General features: G+C 36.8%; 2 protein-coding genes across 4 annotated transcripts in view; one reads left to right on the top strand and one right to left on the bottom strand.

Moving 5' to 3' along the window:
* The first annotated feature begins 4,178 nt into the window (after positions 1-4,178).
* On the top strand, positions 4,179-10,114 carry LOC129438269 (NXPE family member 3-like). 3 transcript variants are annotated; one of them, XM_055196938.2, is made up of 8 exons: positions 4,179-4,322; positions 5,575-5,642; positions 7,187-7,552; positions 7,646-8,061; positions 8,175-8,251; positions 9,002-9,205; positions 9,357-9,694; positions 9,815-10,114. In XM_055196938.2, the coding sequence occupies exons 1-8, from the start codon at positions 4,295-4,297 to the stop codon at positions 10,007-10,009; spliced, it is 1,692 nt and encodes a 563-aa protein (XP_055052913.2). In that variant the 5' UTR covers positions 4,179-4,294; the 3' UTR covers positions 10,010-10,114. The 3 variants fall into 3 exon arrangements, with proteins under 3 accessions (XP_055052913.2, XP_073718855.1, XP_055052915.2); XM_073862754.1 differs by lacking the exon at positions 7,187-7,552; XM_055196940.2 differs by lacking the exon at positions 5,575-5,642 and having other exon boundaries at positions 4,180-4,322.
* A 3,198-nt stretch (positions 10,115-13,312) lies between these two features.
* The window catches only part of frem2b (FRAS1 related extracellular matrix 2b), a 93,409-nt gene continuing 82,548 nt past the window's right edge, over positions 13,313-24,173 (bottom strand). The window contains exons 16-24 of the mRNA XM_055196934.2: positions 22,195-22,526; positions 21,603-21,795; positions 21,403-21,507; positions 19,292-19,419; positions 19,076-19,210; positions 16,833-16,959; positions 15,350-15,537; positions 15,057-15,203; positions 13,313-14,974 (exon numbers count right to left, since the gene is read on the bottom strand). Of these exons, the coding sequence (XP_055052909.2) occupies positions 14,462-14,974; positions 15,057-15,203; positions 15,350-15,537; positions 16,833-16,959; positions 19,076-19,210; positions 19,292-19,419; positions 21,403-21,507; positions 21,603-21,795; positions 22,195-22,526 (1,868 nt within the window). The 3' untranslated portion in view covers positions 13,313-14,461. The remainder of the gene's footprint in view (positions 14,975-15,056; positions 15,204-15,349; positions 15,538-16,832; positions 16,960-19,075; positions 19,211-19,291; positions 19,420-21,402; positions 21,508-21,602; positions 21,796-22,194; positions 22,527-24,173) is intronic.

Here is a 24,173-nt window from a genome sequence, read left to right on the forward strand (position 1 = left end):
TAGAAGGCAACAGGAAATTGAGCACCTTATCAAAGAGAGGAGGGATCTGAGTAAACAATGGAAGAAAGCATCATTGGAAGAGAGAGAAGGTATTGACCTCCCGTAAGTAGAGCTAAAGGGGCGTCCGGGAAGACTGCAGAGAGCAGAAAACCTCTGAACTAAACGTAAGAAAAAGGAGAAGACAAGAACATCCTTCTACAAGGATCCCTTTAAATTCGTAAAAGGGCTTTTTACAAGGGAAAAGAGCGGATCTCTTAAGGTACCAAAGAAGGAGCTGGAACACCACCTGAAGGCGAAACACTCAGATGAGCAAAGATTTGAGAAAAGGGAGATCCCATCAGACATGCCACCAATTTCCCAACCAGATCACCAATTTGATGACAGTCCTCCAAAATGGATGGAGATCGACAACATAGTAAGGAAGGCAAGAGCAGCATCTGCACCAGGACCAAACGGAGTACCTTATCGGTTGTATAAGAATACCCCAGGTGTTTTGCGGTTTCTTTGGAGGCTAATGAAGGTGACATTGAAGAAACAAAACATCCCAAAAACATGGCAAAGAGCAGGGGGAGTAGTAATTCACAAGGAGAAGGATGCCTCAAACATTCTGCCCCAGCTGCCCCACCTGCCCAATTCTGCCCCAAATGCCTCATCTGCCCCAAATGCCTCATCTGGCCCCTTCTGCCCCATTCTGCCCTAAATGCCCCAACTGCCCTAAATGCCCCAACTGCCCTAAATGCCCCATCTGCCCTAAATGCCCCAACTACCCAATTCTGCCTCAAATGCCCCAACTACCCTAAATGCCCCATCTGCCCTAAATGCCCGATCTGCCCCATTCTGCCCTAAATGCCCGATCTGCCCTGTCTGCCCACTTCTGCCCCAACTAACTCAATTGCCCCAACTGCAGCTCCATCTATTACTCTCAGACTAGGCTTTCTCAAGCCAACATAAAGTTTGTTCACAAACTTTAACCTCATCTAGTTAAGGTTGTTGCAGTAGCGGATCAGCTCATCAATCAGGCTTTCTGCCTCATGGATGCTCGCCCACCCTGTAATGTTTGTAAACTTGCAACCCGTCTATAATAAAAGCATGGTTTATTTTCATCTGGGTATTTTTGAGTTACATACATAAATATAAAATTAAGTATAAAATATGTTAAACAATAGTTATATGATATGAGAATATACGACCTGCGTTTGGTTCTACGATGAAGCTCTGCTTCACTCCTCAACTTGGTATAACACATTGTAAAATGTATTGTGAAAAAAATTATGAGAAAAAAGATGGATATAGTAAATACAATTATATTGGACATAAGTTATAAGAATGAATGAAATATTGTTAACAGTGTGATGTGCGTAACTAGGCAACCACGTTTTCGTTAACGTCATCGAAGTATGTCCCAGAACGTGCATGCTACACACTTAAAAGCATGTACGTTTTCCTCACAAAACCAGTACACACTTCTAGGTCGTAGTATAAGTAGGACCAGTTTGTTCGCGTGCCTTGCGGTTCAAGGCCCGCCACGAGAAGTTTATCGAGGTTGTTTCTCGTGACACTGCTAGTTAATATGTCATTGTATGAACCAGCAGCTAAGAAACTATATCATCCAAACATGATTTTTAAAACTCCAAAGAATCAAATCATAATATAACTGCTTCAGCGTCCAGATTTTGGTGATAATGGGCTAAAAGACGTATTTGCTGTCAAATTTAAACCATATTTAAACATTAATCGTTAAGCATGAGAAAACACAATGGGAAAGTTAGTTTTTAATCACGCACGCACACACGAGGCTAACTGCTACCTCACAGAATTGGAGATACCAAATTGCCACTCTCCCAATGTGGATTAACTTGTGTATGGATTAACCAGTTCCCGTCATGAAAATAGCTATAAATGCTGGAATGGCATTAAGAAAACACACATATTTTCAAATCCTATTTGTGAGAATGTTTGCCTATTTCTTAATGTATCGGTTGTGTCTCCCTCTGTTGGTCTTTCTTTAGTCTCTCTGCTACCTTTGCCCTCAGGACTTTAATTCCCATGTAACCCACCACACTTGGCCGGTATTTAACCCTGTAAGACTCAAATATAGGAACAAACTTTGAAAGAAATAGTTAACCTTTTATATGTTGTTGTAGGAGTCCTCTAATGCAGTTTTTATGGAAATGTTGTAATATTGCAGCACTGGGCCCTGAATTGCTGTGATATCACTCACAGTCTGAACAAATGTAAATAACGTCTAAGAGTTACTATGCAGGGTGTACAGCTTATGAAACCCAATAATAGTATCCTAAATATCCATAAACATAATCACACAATACATAATAACCAGACAAACCATATTTTTATAAAAAATAATTTATTATAAAAATATGCTCAGTTTATATTTACAAAACCAGATAAACTGAAAGAAATCTTTTCAAAAGGCTAATATCACCTATACCCCCCACCCCACATTCCAAAAAATTATCACCTGACCATCATGCAGAAAACAGATATTTGAGCAAAAAAAGCCCAGGCAAAATAACAGGAACAGCTAAGAATATTTTATAAACAATAAGATACAAATAGTTTCAAATATTGCGCATAAATACCTTCAAATTCTCAAATAAATTATTGATTTCCTATAAACTTATTTAATAATCTTAAAACTTTGATTAAAACTCAAAATAGACATTTAACATCAATATTACACTGTAAAAAAATCCGTAGAAATTACAATGTTATTGCAGCTGGTTGCCGGTAATTTACCGTAGATTTACATTTATGTTATTTACTGGCAAGAATTTGTTCAAAGTTAAATACATTTTAAATATTAACAAGTATTTATCTTTACAGACTAAAACTATACAATAACAGCCTCATGCAAAGCATTCTGGGAACCAGAATCAACCTTTTTCTGTTTTTTGCTTCAGATTTTGTTTCCCAGAATGTTTTGCTTGATGCTGTTTTTTGTTTTACTCTATAAAGAGAAAGACTTGTAAATGTTTAATGTTCATTTAACTTTGAACAAAATGTTGCCAGTTAATAACATAAATTTAAATCTACTGTAAATTACCGGCAACCCAGCTGCAATTTCTACGGATTTTTTTACAGTGTATATTTTGTTGCTACAAAAAAATGATTAAAAAAGTAAATTTTTAACAGTTTAGATGTACAGCAAATTCATGTAATGTGCAAGGTGCACATGTACATTTTGTTACCCTTCAACCCAACGTTGTAAAACTACAACATTGACATAACAAGCTTAAAATCTTTTATAATCAAAACATTCAGATCTTAAAATCTGCATGATCTAAACACATAACTAATCACAGAAAAAAATATTTAAGGCATTTTACTTACATGATTGTTGATTTAGTTAGTCCAGTAAAAAAGGTTTTCTTCCTCACGGCAGTTTTGCAGGTTTTGTAAGTTCACGGCCAGCAAAGCAAACCTATTTACAAAGTCTATATTTCAAAATCATTGCATTGCTTCTGAGCACAATTCCCCTTTTTGCCATTATCCTGTTTAACGGATTTCCTTTATTTTGTTTTTACCTTGTTCCTGTCGTTCCCTTGTCTGTTTACTCACCATTGTATTGCTGACCTGTGTATGACCATGCCTGTTTCTGGATTTATGTTTCTGTAATGTCCTTCAAATAAACTGCATTTATCAGCTCTCTCAAACCTCAAAGCAGATCATTACAGTATATAGTTAAAATGTCATTTTTATTTAAGATAAAAAATAGGAGACCAAACAATGCTTAAAAATGTGTGCCGTTTGGAGAACGTTACATTGTGGTAAAATGTAAAATGATATATGCTTTTGTATAACGTGCTTCTGTTATTAAAACGAAATTCTGTTATTACAGATGCATAAACGTTTGAGAAAAATCAATGTCTTTGATTTGGCTATTTATCTTTTGCATATAGGCCAGACAGATCATTTCGTAGTCAATAGAATTTTTCTTTATTTCAATAAAAAAGGTTTTGTTTTGGATGTTGCTTTTTCTTGAACCTCCAAAAGAAGGCTATCTAAATATCCTGCCCTTCTGTCTTTCAAACAAATCATGTAAGCCTAACGTGAAGTAGCCTAACCTAAATAAATATTCATGAGTCACGACGTCACTGCAGTAGGCGTTACTGCAAATTCAATAAGCGCAAGTTCAAACAAACTGTAGGATAAAGATGGGGCAAAGCAAGATAGACAGTCTGTAATGCACAGAAAACAGATTAAACATTAACAATTCAATGAAACACCACAAGAGGTTTCCCTTTTACATTCCTTTAAAAAAATACGAAAAAAGATGAAACTTGATTCTCAGGAACAACGCTGTAAGTTATTTATTTCTTGTTATTTCATTCGTTAGCGAAAACACATAAAAGCAAAGAGAAATTTAATGTTTTAACGAATGTGTATTTGTAACTTGGTAAATCTTTATGTGAAATAAACAAACAAATAAATAAAAGTAATAAATAGCGCTCGGCTGTATAATTCTGTAAATATAAAAGTAGACTTTTCTGCAAAAAAAACACATACTATCAAAATCATTCAACTTAAAGGGAGAGTTAACCAACATGAACAATATAGTTTCAGCCACAGCAAATGTTAAACATTCCTGTTAATACTTTTAATATGGTTTAATATTAGATTTTCGGACTTATTTTTTTACATTTATAATTGTATTTCCATAACTAAAATACTGTTAATAAATCAACGTGTTGGAAGTACTAAAACTTGATTTGATTTGATCTGAACCTTAAAACAAACTGATAACGCCTTAAAGCAGGTAATAAATTGGAAGGAAATAGCTTGAATTTAAACTATCAGGTTTGAGGTTAAGCAAGGATTATTCAAATGTTTATTTAAGCAAAAACGTGGCCCAGGCAAATAACAAAAAAAAAACATCACTGAGCAAAGGTTATTTTTGCATGTACAGCACAATAATGTATACTACTTTTAAACTGAGTGGTTAAACGGATTACAATACGTTTATTCAGTCATTGATTAAATAATTTTCGGATCAGCAAAAAAATCGAAATTAGGAAAATAAAATAAGAACAAATAGCCTAAAGAAATTAAAAGCATATGGAAATCGAAAAAAGTAAAATAAACTACAGTTTTTTTAGGAACATAAATATATACATAATACACTGTATTAATTCTATAAATTATTCCGTGTTTGCTTCTGAAACGCATCTCCGCGCATGCACATGAGTATGTGTGTGCGTCTGTGAGCACAAAAACTTTCACTTTAATATTTTCTTGCGCTCAAATTGTTTAAAATGGCTTGAATATTTAAATTGGCAAGGTTTAGAAACACATGCAAATAATAAATGTTCTATGTAAATAGTTATATTTTTAAAGATGCGTGTTTAAGCGATTATTATAAAAGATTATTATAATAGATTATTATAAAAGATTATTATAATTTATGTGTGATTTCTTTTGCATTTATTTTGTATCTCTTCTGACTGGATATAGTCAATCTTGGCCCTATAACCTCGCCACTATCAGTGGAGTATCTACTTTGTTAATAACTAACGGAATGTATTGCAGTAACAACATACTATGTTGATTTTACAGTTCACAGGGAAAGGCGTTGTTTAAAGCTGCTTTTAACTGGTCTGTGTCTGGGATTGGTGTGTTTTCTGGTGAGTTGAGAAGCTAGACAAATATAAATCTGTGACTTAACACATCTTCTTGGGAAGGCCTTTATTGCGAAATTGATTGCTCCAATGTTACTGATTTGTACCATATAGAATCGTTTCAGCAAAAATACTCATCGTTGTTATATATTAACACTGCTTAGTTTATAGGATATAATCGGATATAATAGGATACAAAAAAATAGACTTAATGTTGAAATTATTGAGATAATGAAGTGATGATTTTAACATTAACGACTACCTGCTATTCACAAACAAAATCATTAAAGAAAAGATAACCAGATGTTACCCTTAATCAGTGGCGGCTGGTCAATAGGTTGGCCTTAAAGTTGGCAAGAGAGGAAAGCTAATTTAAAGTGTTACCAAAAAGTTACATATATACTGCAAATTAGTACAAAATAAAATCATTTAGTTGTACTATTTCACTGTAGTCATGTTATCATTTATTTAAAAAAAAAATCAAAACTGAGTTGTGTCGTGTGTGTCTGGGGCACACCCCAAACGAGTGTCTATGTAGGTAAGAAAAATGTGGTAAAAGTATGTGACTTGAGGCTGAGCTCTAATTGGCTAGTTTTTCATAAGATCCCCTGATGGGGTCATTGTGTTAGCATACCAGAAACTTGATACTGTCGGGAGAACAAGCAACAGGCATTTTTCCGTCTCCCGAGTGCCTCTCACGTAAATTATTAGATGTTGATGGCTTACGTTTCTTCCCTGCCACAGAAAACCACCACAGGTTTATCAATGCCATCAAAGTATTTTTTTGTTTTTGTTTGTTTGTTGATCATGAAGTACAAGATGAGGAAAACTAGGATTTTTGTATTCAACGTGCCGCCATTGTTTGTTTACAATGTGTGGAATGGTACGCTGTGATTTATTGAGCGGATTTATTGCATTCTGCAGAAAAGGAGGAGTGGGATTTATAATAATAATAATAATAATTATAATACATTTTATTTGTAATGCGCCTTTCTTAGACTCACAGCGCTAAGAAACATACAACAAAATAATCAACAATAAACATTAAAATAAAATAAGTAAAACAAGTACACAGTTATACATTAAAAGCATAACTAAAAAGATGAGTCTTAAGAAGTTTCTTAAAACAGTCCAAAGAAACTTGTAGGAAAAGGCCTTCCCCCCATAGTTTTTAATTTGCAACGTGGTTGCAACAGAGAGAGAGAGAGAGAGAGAGAGAGACGAGCGAAGAGAGCAAGCAGGAGTCGATGTAGTAACCAACTCACAGATTATAATCTGGGGCCAGCCCATGTACGGCTTTATAAGTTAACATCAATATTTTAAAATCAATTCGCGACTGAACTGGAAGCCAATGTGTGGATGTGTGAGTCAGAACACATGTGGCAGAGTTCTGTATTGTAATCTCTTAATGGAGGTTGCTGGTAAACCAGCGAAAAGAGAGTTTTAAGAGTTCAGTGACCTCAATGAAACAAAAAATGCAGTCCTATCAAATAGATGATCACTTCCTGAAAGACCAATCTAATGATTAATAATCTATTGTGTGTTTGTAGGTTACATGGGCTTATATGGGTAGTATAAGAAAGTTCAGAAACTCCTTCACCTCTCCTGTAGAGTTTCTGCTAGGAATCAGTTCAGAAGACTCAAAGTCAAGTTCATTTTACTCTGAATTTGGAATCAGTTCAGAAAGTTACTCCAGTTTAAAGCAAACTCTCTACTGGGCTGGACCAGACAGATCAATCACAAGTGTGTCTATGAGTACAAGTCCAGATCACTCCACTTTCATCATTCAGAACCTGAAAGACAGCTACCAAATAGGGGAGGAGCTTTTTGTTACTATCCATGCCAGAGACTTTAACAATAAACCTAAACGTTATGGAGGGGATTTCTTTCAAGCAAAGCTGTTTTCATCTAAAAAGGTATCTCTTACATGGCTGCTGTTTCAGTAATACTTACGTACTTTATATCCTAGACATTAACCTTTGAGAATTAAGAATGTTATTCTGCCACAGGCCAGTGTGTTTGGGGAGGTGGTGGATTTGCTCAACGGTTCCTACTCTGTGCGTTTTCTTCTGCCGTGGGTTGGAGAGGCACAGGTGGCTGTGCGTATGATCCACTCCAGTGAAGCTGTGCGGGTCCTCAAGCATCACAGAGACACAGACTCTGACAGAGTTTTCTTTAATGGATATTTTGAAGGACCAGGTCCAAAAGGGACCAGGTTGAAAGAAACAGTGAAGTGTAATGTGAAGTGGGACAAAAATGGACTGGAGAGGATGGGAACTGGAGATTGTTGCTGTGATTACAAAGATTCTCGCACAAAAGAGACATGGCGTTGCCAAAGACCTAAAACCTTGCCATGCAGCGCCTATGTGTATCATGCTATGGGCGGGTATAACAACCGCCTGACTGAAAAAGAGAAAATTCTGATGTGAGATTAAAGGATCCTTCACTGTATACTTGAATTCTTTAACTTAAGTCTTTAACTAGTTTTTAGTTTTGGTAAAGCATTATGGCAGACATATATAATTTTCTCTTTGACAGGAAGAAAACCAACCAAGGTATTAGCAAAAATAATAAAACCATCAACATTGTTGCATCCAAAAGAAATGAAAGTATTGGTAAGTTGGCCTTTAATCTGTGTTAATTAAGTCTCCGTCTGCATGGACTGTCACCTAATGTATGTCGGCTGATTACATTATGCTGATTATATATATTCAATTTTCAATCTCAAATGATCTTTTTGGCGTGACTGTTTACATAGATTACCATACAAACATCTTTAGTCTTAAAGTGCCCACATTATGAAAACTCACTTTTTCTGGGTTTTGGGGTGTTGTTTTGTGTCTCTGATGCTCCCAGACGCATACAAACTTGGAAAAAAATCCATCCATGCTGTTTTGAGTGAGATACAGGTTTCTGAATGTCCTCTGCCTTGAGTCTCAGATTGCACGAGTGTGACGTAACTAGCCGTTTCGTCACATTCCGTTTGAATTTTCCCGCCCACCACCCCACTCGCAGGTCTCCACCTACCAGGTAGCTAGAGAGCACAGAGCAGTCACTTCGCTGATATCCTCTATACTGGTATCATGGCTCACGGAAATAACAGCGCTATTTGGATATTATGGATTATACTCCCGCCTACTTTTAAAAACAAAGTTTAAACGCGTGTTTATTTAAACCTAAAGAGTAATCTTATATACAGTGTGTTACGACAGTGTGTATGCGAAAGACTTTAAATTAAGACGTTCATTCTTAAGCATTTTTACCATTTAAAAACAAATGCTGTTAAATACAATATACCTTATTCTTTCACAGTCAAGAATAATCATTGCAAGGATACTTTACACTCACTATTTCCGTTCATGCAGGTGTAAGCAAGAAATGTCGTCCTGGTTTGCACACACCAGTTCCTGCTGGGTTTTACCTGAATGATGTTTGGACGTCTTTTGTGTGCAGTACGCGCAATTTTACTACCCAAACGACAACGCAATGCCTAAAAGACAAACACATCTACATGATGGGAGACTCAACCGTGAGACAGTGGTTTGAGTTCTTGCTGAAAGCAGTACCAAGTGAGACAAGATATGTTGAATAATGAATACATTATGTTTGTATATTGGTTCAGTATAGTTTAACCTCTATTTGTATTTCAATATTTTATAATCATATACTTACTGTAATCATCACTGATGGGATCATCATTGTTGGTTTTTCTCACTGAAGCTTTAAAGCAGATGAACCTGCATGTTCAATATCAGGCAGGTCCTCTTCTAGCGGTGGATGTGGAGAACAACATTGACTTACACTGGAGGGCTCACGGTCTTCCTCTGCGCTGTCTGAAAACTGAAGTTTCTAATCTGCACTACGTCAGTAATGAGATTGACGATCTGACTGGAGGACCTCACACAGTTATTGTCTTTAATCTGGGACCACACTTCACAACATATCCTGTGGATTACTTCACCCACAGAGTGTTGAGGATCCGCAAAGCTGTGCTAGATTTATTACAGCGGGCACCAGACACTACCGTTATAATCAAGACCGTAAACACCGGCTATAAGGTAAAAAGTTAATAATATTAAACAAAAACATTTACAGAGAAACTTGCATACATTGCATATTCTGTATATATGCCTGTTTATGTATATTGTGCCCAAGGTGTATTTCTGTCTTTCTAATAGGATGTGTTTGGCAGTGACTGGTATTCTCTACAGTTGGACAGAATCCTACGGTGGGCTTTTCAGGATGTTGGTGTTTATATTTTGGATGTTTGGCAAATGACAGCCTGTCATTACAACAAAGAGGACATTCATCCAGCTCCCGTCATTATCAAAAATGAAATGGACATATTTCTTTCTTTCATTTGTCCTAAATAATTTTTTCACATGAGCAATCAAAAGGTGAAAACCTATCTCTCCTGTTTAGTTTTTTATTATTTTATCTCAAATGTGCATAAAGAAAAACAAAAGGAACCAAAAATACTCGCTTTGTCACTTTTTTTATTGGTGTACACGTTAAATCCTGGTTGCCTTAAATTTTTAGGGATAGTCAACTTTGCTTTACAAGTCATTTCAACTAACCAATCTTAATACATGGTATAAAAGTTTAATTAAGGTGACCATACGTTCCGTTTTACGCGGACGCGTCCTGGCCAGGATTTCGGGTGCTTCCTCCGGAGGTTGCATTTGTTGTCCGCATATTATCAAGGTTCTCACATTTCAGTTAAAAACATTATGGAATTAAAATTTCTTGACATACAAATTTCATTCTTACCATGAAATGTAGCTGTTGCTTTTCTGAAATAGAACCTGAGATATAAACCTCCATGACATGTGCAACTTCCGAGGGACACGCCCGGGGTCCTGGCCAGGACGTGTCTGAATAATTTGGCACGTAGGGTCACCCTATTTTATTTCACTAATGAATTGGACCTTACTGTAAAATTTTTACCATGAAAGCCTATATTTTATTATTAAAAGGTGATTCATGTGTGATTTAAAATCTGCTTCAATCATAACAATGCAATACGGCAAACACTAATTAAACATTATACCACGGGTCTGTTGAATGCTGCATTCTGATTGGCTGAGAAATGTTCTATGGGTGTTGATTATTTTTCTGTAAACCGCACACCTCATTTTTCAAATGTCTTAAAAATAGGCACCAGAGCAATGTTTGTGGTAACCGTGGTATAAGCGGAATAATTGACTCCGGTCCTTTGAATTATTTGAAAATAATGCACACCTGCGATGTAACGGCACTCCGCTTCGCGCCGCATTACCACCTTGGTGTGCATTATTTTCTTATAATTCAATGGCCCGTCGTCAATTATTCCTTACATAAATAAAGTGTCTGACTGACAACTGCAAAACACAGTTTATAATATGACGTCACCTGCAGGACTACCTGCAAATTTCATCTAAATGTTACCCCTGTACAATGTGACTTTATATTAGCATCAGTGCACAAAACATCTCTTATACCTGAAAATTGATCATCTCAGAAGAGCACTTAGTTTGCAGCACTTCAACCTTGGCGTGCAGTAACATTATCACTCCTGACTACTCCCCCTCTTGCTCAAACTTCCTTCAATATTACTGCGCCCGAGTAGCCTGGGTGCCAGCTGGACTTTGCCCCGGCCACAACATTTCAGGATGGAAAGTTCGGTCTGGAGTCGCTCCGTTGCGGCGCTACTATGCTCGAACAAAAATTGTCTGACCAATCAAATTTTCAGGGAGGGCTTTATACGATGATGGACAGATGATCAACAGTAACGTATAATCAACCACGTGACCAAAGAGCGCTTGTATTGAATCCATTTACAACAAAGACGGCTGTCGCTGGAGAATTGAGACATGAATATTTTGGCATCGAGTCTGTTTTAGAAGATGTCGACAGCGCATTGTTTTTAAAAGATACGCATACATTTATTGATCGGAAAGATGTTTTTGCCGTCCCTCCTCCGGGATTCGCCAAAAGTTTAATGTTAACGATATGCAAAAGGTACAAATCCCAAAGTAAACGATGACTTGAGTTATCGTCTCCAACGTAAATCTCTTTTCTTGGACTACAACAAACACACAGATTGTAGACACCAGTTTACTTCCTGCGATTGGTGATGTAGAGAAGACCGACATTATCATAATTCATCCTGCTTCAGACTCACCCTGTAAGTTAACTCCTGTTAGCATTGCACTGTGATCGAATCTTTCAAACATGGTAAGTGGCGTCACATTTCCAGCTGATGTCAGAGGTATTCACCACGGACAGATTAGCTGGCCAATCAGAGACACAGAGCTTTTCAAATCCGGGCGATTCAAGAAGAGTAAAATCTGGATCTATAAAAATGTACGGCAGGACGTCGATCCTGGAGTGCAGATTTTAGCTCCAACCCTGATAAAACCTTGACCACCTGTAGTTTTCAGGTGACTCTAGTCTTTAGACCATGATTTGTTGTTATGGTGTGGTTGATTAGAGCTGGAGCCAAACTCTGCAGGACAATGGCACTCCAAGACGGACGTTTCCTACCCCTTGTGGAAATAATGTGTTTTTATCATAAACAATGCTAACACACTGTATTATACCAAATACACAAAATAATGTTGTTTTTTAGCAATGAAATAGGTGCTTTTTAAACGTTTGTCCTCCATTTGTGCCGGTAAAAGTTTTTTTGTACTGCCTCGGTTTTTATAATATTTGACATCGAATTAAGGCGAAGACGTCACTCATTCAGCCCCCCAAATGCTTAAAGTTCACCCAAAATATAATGTACAAGTAAAAGCCACTTGATCAATTTTCCCAACATTTTATCTGAATTTACAATATTATACATTTTTACACAGTAAGTGTAAATAAAAAAGCCATGCAAACTTAATAGTGACCATAAATACTAAAAATACATAAACAGTAGAAATAATGTGCTTTTGCTTTGCCAAAAATAAAACAATTTCATTCTTATGGAAATGTATGATACTATCAAAAACACATTTGACATAAGTTGTTGTATTACAGTACTGTTGAAAAGCTCAGATCCAAAACCCTCTAAGTGCATCTGACATATTTGGGCGGTTTCCCAGTCGAGGCTTATCCTACTCCCAGACTAAAATGCAAGTTTGAGCTGATTTAATTGAAAAACACATTGTCCTGACTACCGGTAATCTTAACATATATCCGTGACATTGTTTTGTCTTAAGATACACACATGTAGTGTTTTTTGTAAGGTTTGTTTGTAAAAACTCCTTAAATGACCATTAATATAAATAAGGCCTAGTACTGGATTAACCTAAACCCTTTCTGGAAAACCGCCCCTAAAATCTTGTTAAAACCAAAATTTTATCAGACTCTGCCAACAAAGCCATATTTCTGAATGGCCTGTGGGCGGGATTAAGCAGATTTGAAGCTAAAGTATTTGATTAGCTTAATACGTGCCGCAATACAGTATCATTAAAGGATTAGTCCATTTTTTTTATACAAAAAATCCAAGTAATTTACTCACCACCACGTCATGCCAAATGCCGATGTCCTTCTTTGTTCAGTTGAGAAGAATCTTTTCCTGAGGAAAACATTTCAGGACTTCTCTCATTTTAATGGACTTCAATAGACCCCAACACTTTTTTCACAGTTTTAATGCAGTTTAAAATTGCAGTTTCAAAGGACTCTAAACGATCCCAAAGGAGACATAAGGGTCCCACCCAGCGAAACAATTGCCATTCCCGGCAAGAAAATAAAAAATATGCACCTTCAAATCAACACTTCTCGTTTTCCTCCGGTCCTGTGACGCACTCACGCAATACATCATCACGTCAAGAGGTCACAGATGACGTATGCGAAACTACGCCCCAGTGTTTACAAGTGTGAAGAAAGAGGACCGTTCCGACGTTGTTGTATGTCGAATGATGCTAATTAATGTCTTTGTGTCAGTTTATTGTTAAAATGGTCCGCAAATGTGCGTTTCATATATGTAACACGTGACCTTTCCACGTCATTACGCAATTACGTTGGCACGTCACAGGACTGTGAAGTCGTGGTTTAAAAGTGCACATTTTCCCCCTCCTGCCAAAAATGACAATCGCCTCGCCAGACAAGACACCCATGCCTCATTTGAAATTGCAATTTTAAACTGCATTAAAACTGTTAAGTGTTGGGGTCCATTAAAATGAGAGAAATCCTGGAATGCCTTCCCCAAAAAACATAATTTCTTCTCGACTGAACAAAGACAGACACCAACACCCTGGATGACATGGTGGTGAGCAAATTATCTGGACCTTTTAAAGAAAATTGACTAATCCTTTAATATCAGAGGTGGCGTTTAGCGGCTTTTGCGTCTGAGCTTCTCATTTCTTCTGCTCAGTAGAAACATTAGCAGTGGAAAATACAAAAATGAAAATAAACAAAAACTATTGATGCACAATCCATCTAGTAGTATAGTACAATTTCATTCTTTCAACCTTCTAATACTAGTAACCATTAAAAATCTTCAACGATTGAAAACAATCTGCATTTATACAATTAAACATCAAAAACATCTTTCTCCCACAATACCATTCTTTCATCTAGCACCTTTGGATATAAAATAAAATTCTCATTCACCATCCAAGCAGTAGTAGTAGTAGTAGTAGTAGTATACAACAGACTCTGTCTACATGTCAACAAGATACTATGGAGAATTAAAATAGCAGTGACGACAGAAGTGCATATGAATTTCAAGTACACTTTTGGACAAATCCAAAGGAGAGGTAGAGCACAACCACTCCAGGTCACTATGTGTCTTTTGTGTGCCCAAGCAACTGAACAAGAGGCACTTGCAAACAAAAACGATTTGAATAAAATCAAACCTCAGAACTGTCGTTGCTTTCAGGAGCGTGTGTCATCATGGGCTCTGTGCTGCTGGAGCTTTTTGGGGACTCTGTAACATTCTTCTCTTGCCTAGATCGCACTACCAGAACGATGAGAATAATTAGCAAAACGGTGAAGAGGAGAGCGACCAAAATTCCTATGATTACAACAAGGCGATTATCGCTACTGTCCCCGTGGTTCAGTTCTCTGGGAACAATACCCTCGGCTTGGGTTTCCTGGTTAAGGTCGGGATGTATTTGGGTGCGCCGGTCCAGTGCTACATGCAAGATGTTCGTGCCTCGGTTTCTCTCTGCACCAATATCCTGAGCCAAATCTGGCACGCCATCTGCTGACCTTCTGTATCGTGATTGGCTGGTGGGAATCGAGTGTCGGCTGTATGTCAAAGAATGGTATTCTACGCTTCTCTTCCCAATGCCTCGGTTAGCATTGTCTCTGGATCGGACAGTGTAAATAGCGTGAATGTACCACTCTCTCCCTGCCAAAACCTGGACATGGTGGTACATGGTTAGAACTTGATCACAATGTTCACCATAACGTTTAAGGCTGCTACAGTGTAATTGTACTTACTTGAAACAAAGCTGTGGATTCCAGTCTAAAACCATCAGAGCCTGGCTGCCTCACCAGTGCCATTGCTTGAGGATCATCTACAGCAAGGTAAGCATTGAAATTAATGCTACCGAATGTTCTTGCTTGAGTCTCTGGTTGAGCTTTGTCCTGTAAACAGAAGGTAATAATCTAGAATCAAGCTTTCTTGCAGGTTATAGATTTGATTTTCAGGGAACACAAGGTTGTGTGTCCAGTCTAAACCTGTCAGAATTGTAAATGAATGTATACATAAGTCCCACAATTGCCATACTCACAATGATCTTAAACCTGTACAAAAGAGATGGCGAGTCAGCTAAGCAGCCAAACTCAAAGTTGTCAGGGTTGTATTTTGGAATGTATCCATCCGCCCCTGTACAGAGGAACACCTTCTCAATGTTACAGATAAATGAGTCTCCAAGATTCTGAACAGGATCCACCATTACACGTCCATAGATGATATCACCTGAAGAACAGTGAAAGAAAATCCCAAATTTAGACACGTACTGTAAGTATTGGGACATTATACAGGGTTCCCACACCTTTGTTAACTTCAAATTCAAGGACCTTTCAAGGACTTTCCAGGTGCAATACCCTCAAATTCAAGGAAATGTGGGGATACATTTCAAGTAAGAGCAAGGTTACATGGTGTTACCTTTAAAGATACATTGTTACAGTTCCCTTTTGAGTGAACTCGTGCTGCATCACTGCGGTGACACTTTGGGGACGCCTCCAGGGGTAAGTGCGTCTGAATGTATATATCAAATTCAACCAATGGTGAGGCTTAACGACAAAGACAGGGTGACGCGGGAGCCAAAGACGGCGTTACAGGAAGGAGAAAGTATGGCAAAGAGATGCAGCGTCTCATTCCCTTCTTTGGGAGCAAGTTACATACGTAACCAGAGATGTTTTCATGTGTCAAACACAACTATGCAAAAAAGCATTTTGGTATGAATCAACATTTGCATACAGAAGATATAAGCATTTTAAGCGAACAGTTTAGCACATGTGTTTAAAAAGTCTAGAATTTTATGATATTTTCCTACACTACACAGGGAATAATATGGATTTTTTTCCCAGAAAACGTCTAGCATAAAATAGATTCGAGCCATTTCAATGACCTTTATCTATGTATGTATATTTTCAAAAACTTCCCAGGGCCTTGACATTTTTCCCCCAGATTCACAAACTTTCAAGGACCCGTGGGAACCCTGATTATAGACATAATTGTACATTCAATAAAATACAAAAAGTATATTTATTTAAGCTACAAACTTGTAACCTGTATGCAGAGACAGACACTACTTAAGTATTTTTACTTTCTACATAAAAGTAAATTTTTACATATTCTTTATCAGTTTTTCTTTGGAAAACATACATTCCAAAGCATATTATCATAATTTTTACTCCACTACATTTCATAATTTCAAGTTTTTGGTTTATATTTAATATTTAAGTACATTAAACATCTAGTATTTTTAGCATTTTTTTTTTCAGGAAAAGTAAAAGTACAACATTTTATGTTATTAGGTATTAAATAAATTTTAATATGCAGTATAAAAGGAATACACAGTATGATTCTATGCTTTTTTCCCAAGACAAACACTCTGATAAAGCACAGATGCTTGGAAAATTTACTTAAAATATTCAAGTAGTGTCCACCTCTGGCTGTATGTAAATTCGACTGGAAGCTTTCAAAACATTTTGTTCAATGTGTAGATAAGAAGTCATAAGAATAAAGTTCTGTTTGTAGGACTTTACCCTCTGTGAAAGCAGCATCACTTTCCTGACCGAAACCCATGGAGCCGTCGGACAACCAGAGAGTTCTTTTGGAAAGCAGGAGCATCTGTGTATTCAGACTGAACTCTGCTGCGACCGGATCACTGACCTAATGTGACAACACACAAACGTTTATTCAAACTAGAACATTGGCTATACAGTGGCTTTAAAAAAGTATGGACACTTTTGGATACTTAAAGGAAAACAATATTTTATTATGTACTTACCTCAACTTAGAAGAATGAATACATCCCTATCTTTTTTCAATGTACAATATTGAAAAGTGGTGTTTTTTTTCTTTAAAGGGTCTTGATGATACAATTAACTACACGCTCTGAGGTATTTGTGTAACACATCATAGAGAACAATGTTAGCATCCATTACTTTTAATTGAAATAGAAATGTGCTTAATTAAGCTATTTTTGTCTTCTAGGTTTAAATCTACATTGTGTCAACTACAAAAAATGTGACGTGGCATAAAACTCAATGACGTGTCAGTGTTTCATAGTTATTTATGAGACAGCATCTTCTAAAGGGCCATACACATTATAATGATAATGTTAACTATAACGATAACTATATTAGCGTCCACAACACCGGACTTTTGGTTTATCGTTCATCAGTTAATAAAAATATTGTTAGGCTCACTTTCAGCGATTTTTTTCCAACTGATGAACGATAAACCATTGACAATCAATCAAATATATTCGAACTTCAAGTGCACGTACGCATTTGAAATGACAGTGAAGAAGCTCATTGCTAAGGTCTATAACATATAATTACTTCAGGTATCCAGGGCTGATGCAGTTGCTGTGAAATTGACTATGTAATGCTTTTTATTCTACTACACTGCCTACACCAAAAGGTAAAATATTAAATGACACAAATTACTAACTTAGATTCACTGTTTAGAGTTACGCAAACGCGGCGTGTTGAGGACATCATCTGGTTATAGCCGCTGAGTAAATGCAACAATAACATTATATTTATACATTCAATTACATGTGAACAACTACAAGCGTTTTTATTAAAGGAAATATGCAATATCAGTTAATATCACAATATTAAAGATAAATGATTTGCGTGAGTACTGCGCCTCGCGAGCAAATTAGCATAAAGATATCATTATTGTCCGGTGGTGCATGTGGACACTATTATAGTTATCATTATAATGTGAACTGCCCTTCAGAGGTTTCACTTATGACAGCATGTTATGCTTTCCTATGACAGATGCTTAAAAGTCCCTTTAAAGTCAGACATTAAATGCTTTCTGTGTTTGTCACCACAGAATTTTTTTTATTAACCACCCAACCAATTTTGAATGATGGAAAAACGGCAAATAAATAAAATAAGTTATCAAAATCTTGGAAAATAGGCAGGATTTTCTGTTCACAAACGTTAAACCACGCCCACTGGCGGGAAAGCTGCTGTCTCTCTCAACTTTCAAATACCGCTACAACCTGAATTGATGCTTGCAATTGTGTTAGGGGTGGGGCCATGTGCGGTGCAACCGTTTTAGCCCCACCCAAATAATCCAGAGCTCAGAAATGGTGCAAAACTGTTTAACGATAATTTTGCAATTCAGTACTACATAGTTTACAGTCTTTGCAACATGTTTCAGCAATACATTTGTAATGTGTTTATAATCAATTTTTAAGATATACTTTTTTAAAGTAGTTAAGAGAGGCGCCTTACGAAAATGAAGTAACGGAAATGTATAAAAATAGTTTTTAGTAGTAAAACCACAGGTTTGCCAATGGTAATCAGTACACACAAAAAAAAACATTGGCTACTTTTTTATAAGGTTACAGTTTACAAATGTTTGTTTCCATGGTTTAAGTGTTGTACGGCTTTGTAGTCAGGGCTATCCTTCGTGGCTGATGGTTAGTCATTTACAACAAAAACATGGAAATTTTATGTGAAAAGCAGAATTTTTTTAAATAAGACAAGGATATTTGCATCTAGGCAAACATGCTGTACAAAGTCCATCTGACCTCTCCAGACTTTTACTTTTACAATTTGCATTTACTGATTTAAATGACTTGACGATTTGTATAATCAGAAATGTAACTTTAAATAAACTGCCCTGCCCAAAAAGTGGCCTGTGCTTGTGGAGGAAGTGTTATGATCTAGGGTTGCTTCCCTAAAATGATGCCCTATATATAGTGCATTAGAAACACAAGCCAAAATTTTCTGTACAGACTTTTTGTGTCTTTGATGAGTACCTGCTGGAAGCGTATGTCCAGATCGAAGGTAACTGGGTCTCTTGGGTGGCACACGGGACGAAACGTGTACTCTACATTGAAAGAGGCCGTGCAGGGAACCAGTTTCACCGTGTACGTGCCCGTGTAGTCTCTCACCTGTAACAAACATTTACAATACGCATTTATGATCAATCTCAGTACAGTACCTACAAATTTATTACAAAGTAAACTACTCACAGCAAAGTCAGAGATAAAGGTCCACTGCTGTATTGGCTGATTGTATGTGGGCTCAGATCTCACCAAACTAATGTTAAAGGTCAGTCCAGGGTGGTCCGCACACATCACCATAGAAGTCATAGGAGAGGCTGTATTAAAACAAATGTCAATACTGTATTACATTTGGACGTTAATGTGAAACTATTATTCCATTTGATAGAATTTATATCATGATGCAAAACCTGATTTTAATGAGGGGTTTTTTATCAGCGGTATCAGAAAGCTCAGAAACATGTATTTAGCCCATCATGTGTCTGGTATTTCATGTCAAAATTAGTGCTGAGCAAAGATTAATTGCAATTAATCGCATACAAAATAAAAGTGTTTATAATATAATATAATAAATAAAAAATGTTTGCATAATATATGTATGTGCACTGTGTGTAATTATTATGTATAATTAACCACACACACATACATATATTCATTTCAGAATTGTTTTATTTATATATCAATTTTTTAATTTATATATAATATAGAATATATAAAAATATAAAGAAATATATATACACATGTAAATGTTTCTTAAAGACATACATGAATGTGTGTGTATTTATATATTACACACAGCACACTCATATATTATGCCAAAAAACACTTTTATTTTGTATGCGATTAATCTTTGCCCAGCACTAGGTGTGTCATGTGAACCTTTGTGCGTTTGCACATGACGCATAATGCACATAGCTTTACATAGTGATGGGAGAAACAAGCTTTTCAGAAAATGTATTCAGTTTTGGCGACACCTGCTGGTCAAAATATTGTAAAAGCAGATCTGTCCAAAGATTTTACACTGTTTTTTAACAAAATAATAGCAGGATTTTTATTAAAATGTGTTTTAAAACATTATTTAAATTAATTAAGACATAATTAAATGTGTATTATGTGCTTTTAGTTTTATTTAGAGCAAACAAATCATTAAAACTATCTCCCCTTTTATTAAGCACATTTTTGTCATTAAATCTGTCTACAAAAATTAGACAAAATGGTAGTGTTATTAGTCAGAAAGATAAATGTTTTATGAACTTGCATAATAAAACTGACCTGCGTTCACCTAAACATATTAGACACTGGTTATTTGGGATCAACTCCCCCTAGGATTTTTGAAAAGTTATGACGTAATGAAGCCTCGTTTGCTAAAATCACGTGACTTGGCCAGTTTGAAACAAGCTCAGAACCAATTGATTCGAAACAAAAGATTCGTAAAAGTTTCGAAGCCTCATGAATCAGTGCTTTGAAAGCGACCATCAGTGTTAATGAGCTATGTACCTACAAAACAACGTTCCCCATCATTTATCAGCGTATCCTCATATGTTTTGAAACTGGACTGTTTGGACACATGAACATACACACGTTTCGTTTTATGAGATTATGAGCAGATAAACAAACGAGAAAATATTTTTAGGCATTCATGTGTATTAAAATAAAAAAATTACAGTTCAGAGAGAAAGAGAAACGTGAAAACAGCCAATGTAGTAGAAATGACGTGATGACGTCACAGTTATGCTAATGACGCAATGACGTAATCTAGCAACATTTAGTGACTTTCCAAGCAAGCTTTAACTACTTTCCATTGAAAATATAGTTGGCAACACTGGTGACCATCACTAGGTTTACATGACGCGACGAACACATATTTTGACATGATGAGCAACACACAAACACGTATTTTTAATTTGTCCTCCTTTGGAAGAAAAGTCACTGGCCCCCACTGTGAATGGAAATTAGCATTGTGCTAAATCCGGCGTATTTACATCATTTTATTGTTAATTAATATGCATTGTCCTATCTAAATAAATAAATGAAATCAAAAAACTGGATGTATGTATGAAATGAATGACTACTGGTTTGAATTAGCCGTTGTTTGACGTGTGCAATGTAAAGACGACATTATTCTGCTGTAAATTTGAGGAGTTGCCAGATGACAAGCTGACTGCAGATATTCTTGTTAGACTCGCCTGTTACCATTGCCAGAAAAATGTACCCTGCGGGTGAACTTCACACTTCCATTACTTCAGCCCTAACCAGATAGACCAGATTCACAGGTGATAAATATAATCCATTCAACACACCTGAGTGTGCGGTGACGAAGAGCCCATGAAAACGGGCTTCTGTACGAAAGTTGACAACCAAGCGGCCATGTTCGTTGATACGCATGCTTGTGGGATAGAGGGAACCTAAATCACATTTACAAATGCACATAATTACAAAACATAATTATTAAACTGTGTATTTAATAAAAACAATATAAATCAGGTCCCCTGCGTCTTGCCTTGTAATTCTGCCTCTGGGGGACTCCCAATGCCATCCCTCCACAATATGGCCGTGTCATACACAAAAGTGAGACGCAGCTCAGATTGCAGGTCAAAGTGCTGCCAACCGCCGGCGCCGACGGGCGAATGAAACACGTATGACACGTGTAGCGGCACACGCAGAGTGACATAAGACTGCACCAGGTTCAGAACCTAAAGGACAAAAGCCAAAACAAATGATCAATCACCTTTAATTTATGGAGTACACACAGTGTGCCGATAAATCGGACCAGGACTGTGAAGACTACATTTATACCTCAATGCCTGTTGTGTGTATTATTTTGTTGGGAAAATAGTTTCCAACATAACTACAAGACAGGGTCACTGTCCACTAAGGGCTAGAATATCTATGCACACATTTCAACAGTAGATGGTGCTGTTGAGCTGTAAACCATCAGTTCATGCTTAAACCAGTGACAGAACAGTTTAGTGTAAATAAATGCACAATTTGTGTATACAACAACCAAAATACATCACTCACATTATTTTACTCTTTAGCCAATGCTAGTATGCATGCACAGCACAATGTTAATAGACTAAGGTAAAATTAACCTGTCCATCAGTCCCAATAGTTCCTCCACAATCACTGAGCAGCTCGGACATGTCGAAGTAGCTGACAAACTCCCATAAGCAGGCCTCCAAGTGCAAGTTTCGGTAGAATCGTAGGGTGCTCTGACCCCTGAGGGCTGCGCTGTACTGATAAGGTGCAGTTCCACCGATGGCCTCTGGATTGCGGGTAGCATTTGTGATGAAACCGTAGCGGGTTCGCACCTCCGTGTAGTCAAGCAGGTTGGAGCAGCGATGGTTGCCCACGCGTGTGCCATCTGGACTTAAGGTCAGCTCGAAGTTGGACAGGGGCCGAGTGGAGACCACTGGTAACATACCTGTCAAGAGAATGTGTAAAGAGTAATGAAGTAATGTTATTCACATTCATTCCTGTGTTTAAGTATGTTCAGTTATTAGATGTTTGTGTGGAACAGTGTAAGTTAGTTTTAGGAACACATTAGCACAAAGCACAACTACTGTAAAAGCCTCAAAACTCAATGATTATGATTTTATTTACAGTAATAATTCAGATAATATGACAAGTTTTTTTGATGCCCGCCCATATCTTGACATGGCTTAAATTTGATTAATTCAGCCATCTTTTTATTCAGAAAACAATTTCAATCTTTGTACAATCGGTTAGGGATTGTCCCGCTTATTACACGGCTATTTACCTTATAAGTAAGGTAAGGAACGTTAAATATAGATTTGAATTTTTTTTTGCTCATTTTTAACAAACGCAGACCTTCCGCAGGGTTTATGTGGGGTTTTAAGATAAGACATTTCAGTGTCACAAACACTATTTGGTTTAATCAATTGTAAATGTAATTATATATACTGTATGTTATTAAAATACATTTATATTTCATTTTTCGTCTAACATTAAACTGTACCTGTCAAAATGATTTGCAGCATCCGGGTTACTGTGATATTAGTTTTGAGCGGTTGTTATCTGGGAATAACAAACCTGCAAATGCCGCGACTGGCCAATCAGAATCAAGCATCCCAAACAAGCCATGTAATAAAGTGTCACTAATGTACATCTTACAAAAAATGTCAATAGTCTCATGTATTCTATAAATGTCATAATCTTTTCAAAAATAAAAAAATTGTTTTCCTTATGAATTTACTGTAAAGCTGCTTTGCAACAATGCAAAATTGTACAAAGCGACACAGAAATAAACTTGAACTGAAATCTTTTGTATATATTTATATTAAAGGGACATTCCACTTTTTTGAAATACGCTTTTTTCCCAGCTCCCCTAGAGTTAAACATTTGATTCTTACCGTTTTGAAATCCATTCAGCTGTAGTGATATTACACACTGCCCGAAAATAGTCCCCTTAGTATCTTTCAATAGCAGGGAACTATTTTCAGGCGCCTCGTAATATCACTACGCCAGCTGCAGCCATGTTACGGCAGCAAAGTCCTTGATTATTACCCCAGAATTAGAGTATAGCTCCTAACCATATCTGCCTAGAAAATCACAACTTTTAATTTTCTGTACACGATGTAACCACAGAAGAGTCAAGTTCCAAACAGGAAAAATATCGAAACTCTTTGGTTATTTTTTTTGCGCGATGCTAATGGTCTAATCAGATTCAATGGATTGTGCCAAGCCATGCCAAAAGTGTCAGCGCCAGACCCGGACATCAGCTGAATGGACTCCAAAACGATAAAAATCAAAATGTTTAACTCTAAGGGGAGCTGGAAAATGAGCATATTTTCAAAGTTTCAAGTTTCAGTTTTGTCCCTTTAAAGCAGTGCTTCTCAATTATTTTCTGTCACGCCCCCCCTAGGAAGAAGTAAACATTTCGCGCCCCCCCAACTCTCCGGCGCGACTGTAAATAGTAGCCTATAATTTGTCTATAAAATTACACATCTGCAAAACATTGTATCCTTATTAACATTAAAGAAAACACAAAAAAAAGAAATATCAATCAACTAACAACAAAGAATAACTTTATTAACATTGTTTTTTAGTC

Source organism: Misgurnus anguillicaudatus, chromosome 24 (assembly GCF_027580225.2).
Source record: "Misgurnus anguillicaudatus chromosome 24, ASM2758022v2, whole genome shotgun sequence".
Classification (NCBI taxonomy): Eukaryota; Metazoa; Chordata; class Actinopteri; order Cypriniformes; family Cobitidae; genus Misgurnus; species Misgurnus anguillicaudatus.